Source organism: Monodelphis domestica, chromosome 7 (genome assembly GCF_027887165.1).
Source record: "Monodelphis domestica isolate mMonDom1 chromosome 7, mMonDom1.pri, whole genome shotgun sequence".
Classification (NCBI taxonomy): Eukaryota; Metazoa; Chordata; class Mammalia; order Didelphimorphia; family Didelphidae; genus Monodelphis; species Monodelphis domestica.
In genome coordinates this window covers 141,091,944-141,097,162 of record NC_077233.1, presented here as the reverse complement: position 1 = coordinate 141,097,162, position 5,219 = coordinate 141,091,944, and the positions used below count along the sequence as shown (strand labels likewise).

General features: G+C 37.2%; 1 protein-coding gene across 1 annotated transcript; it reads left to right on the top strand.

Moving 5' to 3' along the window:
• Positions 1–1,997: 1,997 nt before the first annotated feature.
• On the top strand, positions 1,998–3,319 carry LOC100616951 (ribonucleoside-diphosphate reductase subunit M2-like). The gene is given in 3 exon segments (XM_056804399.1): positions 1,998–2,506; positions 2,508–2,588; positions 2,590–3,319. Coding segments are annotated over 3 exon segments (885 nt in total). The 5' UTR covers positions 1,998–2,234; the 3' UTR covers positions 3,122–3,319.
• The last annotated feature ends 1,900 nt before the right edge of the window (positions 3,320–5,219 follow it).

The window sequence follows — 5,219 nt, the reverse complement described above, 5'->3', positions numbered from 1 at the left end:
GACTTAGAAATCTAAAGGGATCTTTACAGATGTTGACTGAGAAGACTAACCATGTAGAAATAAAGAAAACTTGATAGATATTAACAAAGAAGACTGGCTTAGGAAAGCTGGAGCCCTCCCTATGGGAAAAAGCTTTATTAATTACAGCACCTAAAATATGGGGACCAAGTTGCAGTTGGCTCAGAAGACAGCATTTCACTTGAGCAGTATAAATGAGGCACAGTAGAAAGTTGAGAGCATACTAAATGAATAGATGATAGATGAAGATAAAAGCATTATAAGCCTTCTTTCCATATGTTGAAGACTGTGAAGATTTTGTTTTAGTAGGTCAAAAGAGCTGTAGCCCTTCTTTTAGAAGTGAGATATGTTAACTATAGAATTCTCCAGTGGATGATGGAGATAGCCAAAAAGCTAGTTAACTAACCAGTCAGAAATGATGCATACTTAGGAGGAGAGGAAATGCCTAACAGAGAACAGATGAGACACAATGCTTGTCAGGGAGCAGCAAATCAATCAGAGTACTGTGAATACTTTAGTAGAATTTATCAGCAGCTTTTTGTAGCAATAGAGGTCTGAATTGCCTCTCCATTTTTGTTCCTTGACCACACATGTTCCTTGCATGTACAAACTGTCATGTGTTAACTTTGGTCATGTCTATTCCCCATTTATATGTGATCCACACAATTTTTGCACATTTGTTCTTCCAATTGAGTGTGTGTGCATATGCACACATGTAGGATTGTGAACTCCAGGCACTGGGGATTTGACTATTGTTGTTTTATTTACATTGCAATTTAATTAAATGATCTATACTTGAACTCAATATGCCATCTATTTGATTAGAAAAAAAATAGAGAAATCAAACTCCCTTATGAGTCATGATTTAGAGAATACTCTGATTTACAATATTTCTAACAAAATGGAAGATTATGGGTGAAGGCACCCTCAGGTGTTTTATAAGACAATAGATTTCTAATTAGCCTTCTCTTAAGAAAAAAGAAATGAACTGCACACAAATTCAAATTTCTTCCTTAGAAGGCAGAAGACCCATTAGATGGAATGGTCAACCCATGTTGCAAGTGATTAATGTTTCTACTGATACTATGCATTTACTAATATGACTAAATTATTAAACTATGTTTAAATCATGTTAAGAGAAGGTGAGTGTGTGAAGCAACATGAAGAGATGAAAAATAAAAGCAATAGCCAAGGAATTGGGGACTACTAAAGTGATTAAATTACATATATCCTTATAGAAGTATCCATGGATGTAGCAGAGTGACAGAAGGCTGAATGTTGACAGATATATTTGTCCTGAATGTTTATAAGGCCCATGCTATTATGCTTGTTATGTAGTAATGACTTCATTTTTTATTTAAACAGAGCTGATGGCAATTGTACATTTTAAAACTCATGATCTCATTTTCTTCTCAGACAGTTCTAGCTCTTTCACATATTTATTTTACCTTCCCTCTTTGCTACATGAGTCTCAATGACCTCAATTGTAAAATAGGGGAAGCAAATGATTTTTACCCTATCTACTTCATCAGAACTGTGATTAGTCATTTGTAGTAATGAATTTGATTTCTGAGAAGGTAAATACAAATCTGAGAGATAATGATAAGTTTATCCATCTCAGTCAATAGGAATTCATATTAATTAAATAGTTCCATTTTTGTCCCAAACTTACTAAATTGTCATATCTCTTAATAAGGAGAAAAGCAATTTGATTTGGAAAGCTGGAACTATGATCCCAACCAACAAGATGAAAAGTAAAGCATTCCTCTTGTATTAAAAACATTGATAGCGATTTTGAAGACTTTGAATGCTTCAGCTCGTACCTGTCAGATCAGAAGTCTTTCCAGCTGCTCCCTCGCACTCGTCTTCTGCTGCTTGCTCCCGCCTTACCTGTCTGCCTTCCCGCCGCCGCCATGCTGTCCTCTCGCACTCCGCTCTTTTCCCCCCCTCACCCTTCCCCCCACCAGCAGCAACTTCACCATTCCCCCCTAAAGTCACTCCAGCTTACACATAAGGAGAACACACCTCCGTCCCTGAATAGCACTAGAGTTCTGGCCAGTAAGACAGCAAGAAAGATTTTTCAGGAACCCACGGAGCCGGTAAAAGCCAAAGCACCAAATGGGCCAGCTGGCCCCAGCAAGGAAGATGAGCCACTCCTGAGGGAGAATCCCAGGCGCTTTGTCATCTTCCCCATTGAGTACCATGACATTTGACACATGTATAAGAAAGCAGAGGCCTCCTTCTGGACAGCTGAGGAGGTGGATCTTTCTAAGGATATTCAGCACTGGGAAACTTTGAAGTCTGACGAGAAGTACTTCATATCTCACGTGTTAGGGTTCTTTGCAGCAAGTGATGGCATAGTAAATGAAAATTGGTTGAAGCGGTTTAGCCAAGAAGTACAGGTAACAGAAGCCCGCTGCTTCTATGGCTTCCAAATTGCAATGGGAAATAGACATTCTGAAATGTATAGTCTTCTTATTGACACATATTAAGGACCCTAAAGAAAGGGAATTTCTCTTCAATGCCATTGAAACACTACCTTGTGTTAAAAAGAAAGCTGACTGGGCCTTGATGGATTGGGGACAAAGAAGCAACATATGGTGAACGTGTTGCAGCTTTTGCAGCAGTTGAAGGAATCTTCTTTTCTGGTTCTTTTGCATCCATATTCTGGCCCAAGAAACGAGGTTTAATGCCTGGATTAACTTTTTCAAATGAATTTATTAGCAGAGATGAGGGTTTACATTGTGATTTTGCCTGCTTAATGTTCAAACACCTGGTACACAAGCCTTCAGAGGAAAAAGTGAAAGAAATGATCGTCAATGCTGTTAGAATAGAACAGGAGTTTTTGACTGAAGCTTTGCCTGTAAAGTTGATTGGAATGAATTGCACTTTAATGAAGCAATATATCGAATTTGTAGCAGACAGACTTATGTTGGAACTAGCTTTTAGCAAGATTTTTAGAGCAGAAAATCTATTTGATTTTATGGATATCTCTTTGGAAGGGAAAACTAACTTCTTCGAGAAGAGAGTAGGAGAATATCAGAGAATGGGAGTGATGTCAAGTCCAACTGAAAATTCTTTTACCTTGGATGCAGACTTCTAGATGAACTGAGGACTTGCAATTATTTGACTTTTTTGCCCCACCAGGAAAATCTGGAACTTTTAATGCTACACAGTAAAATGACTGTACTAAGAAATGGCCATTATTGGCATTTGAGACTGTTGTGTAGCTACCTTGGAAAATCTTGTTTAAAGTTGCAAGTGGTGTTGCTTGGGGTGCCACGGTACTTGACATAAGCTACACAGATTTTTGTGAAAGATCTGAAAATGAAAGTGTTAAAGCTTTTGCAAGAAGACTGATTTTAGGTGGCTTGCTGTAGCTTTAATGTCTTAGCCATTTTGGCTTTAGAATGGGGAAGGACCCCCTCCACCCTTAAACTAGTTTAATGCATCAAGATTAACCCTTGGTTTCTAGGCGGTTCCATTCATAGTTGGAGAACAGCAGGCCTCACTGCTTGCTGCAAAGCAAGTTTTAACATTTTACTTTATTCTTTTTTAAATAGTTTGTACACTTTACATAAAAATAAAAGCACATTTGTACTGTTAAAAAAACATTGATTGCACTGGTATAAAATGAGAGAAGGTAGTTATGAAAGACCATTTGGAGTGAGATTGACACATTAAACTTCAGTTCATGATGTGATGTGGCTACTTAAAAAGATAATTCAGTTCTCTGTACAATAATACTTCAATGTGTGTATGACATAATCAATGAGGGAACAATAACTAATAGCTCAGATCCCAACCTAGTTTTCCAACTCTTGTCCATCTTCTTTTTTTAAATCCTCCATAGAAGGTTCACCAGATATGTTGGCCAGGTTTGTCTCAAACTCTTACCATTATATGGAAACCATATGGACTTTCCGTCTGATTTGCCCTGGTCTTACTAGGTGAGTGGTCTATGTCCTTTTTTAATCATGCATCCTCTGATATCTCTTAGTCTGTTTCTTGTGCCCAATTTGTGGTTGGCAACCTGTGAGCTATTTACAAGTCTCATATCTCTCAGTTGCCCTTTTGGCAACCTATATATTTTTGTTTGCCTAGAGATTGTAGTATTCCATAATTTGTAATCATATGACAGTATTGGAAGATTACTGGTTTAAAAATAGACAGGTTTGTGTTTCAGAGAGAAGTTTTCACTCACATGAAAGAACTGTATAGTTTTCCAAATGCAACACAACTTGCTCTCTTCTTCCTGACCAATTTCAAGCCCAGTTAATTGACCATCTGCAACATCTATATAAGAACCAGCTCAATGGTTTGTTTGTTCAACTATATATCATAGTTTACACAATAGATATTTCCATCTACTTGGTTTTTCATGTATGAATTATTAGGTTGAACTCTTTTGAGTTCCTGTGAATTTCACTTATGAATAAAAACATATAAAGGGAATGTCTTTCATCTCAGCTCCACAGTAGCCATCTATTATGGCAGTGGCAGATGTCTTTGGTGAGCATAATAAATCTTTATGTTTCATGCTTAGCTATATTAATAGATGTTCAAAGTTATCTTGGTTGTTGCATATATCAAGTAATCTTGTATGCTATCTGCCGAGACTAACACAGGAACTATATGAACACAACTACAAAACACTTTTCACACAGCTAAAACTAGATCTAAACAATTGGAAAAACATTGATTGCTCATGGGTGGGACAAGCTAACATAATAAAAATGACAATCCTACCCAAATTAATTTACTTATTTAGTGCCATACCCATTGAACTTCCAAAAAACTTCTTTACTGAATTAGAAAAAACCATAACTAAGTTCATTTGGAAGAACAAAAGATCAAGGATATCCAGGGAAATCATGAAAAAAAAATGCAAAGGAAGGAGGACTTGCAGTCCCAGATCTCAAACTATACTATAAAGCAGTGATTATCAAAACAATTTGGTACTGGCTAAGAGACAGAAAGGAGGATCAGTGGGATAGACTTGGCGTAAATGATCTCAGCAAGACAGTTTATGACAAACCCAAAGACCCCAGCTTTTGGGACAAAAGACATTATTTGATAAAAACTGCTGGGAAAATTGGAAGACAGTGTGGGAGAGATTAGGTTTGGATCAGCACCTCACACCCTACACCAAGATAAATTCAGAATGGGTGAATGACTTGAACATAAAGAAGGAAACTATA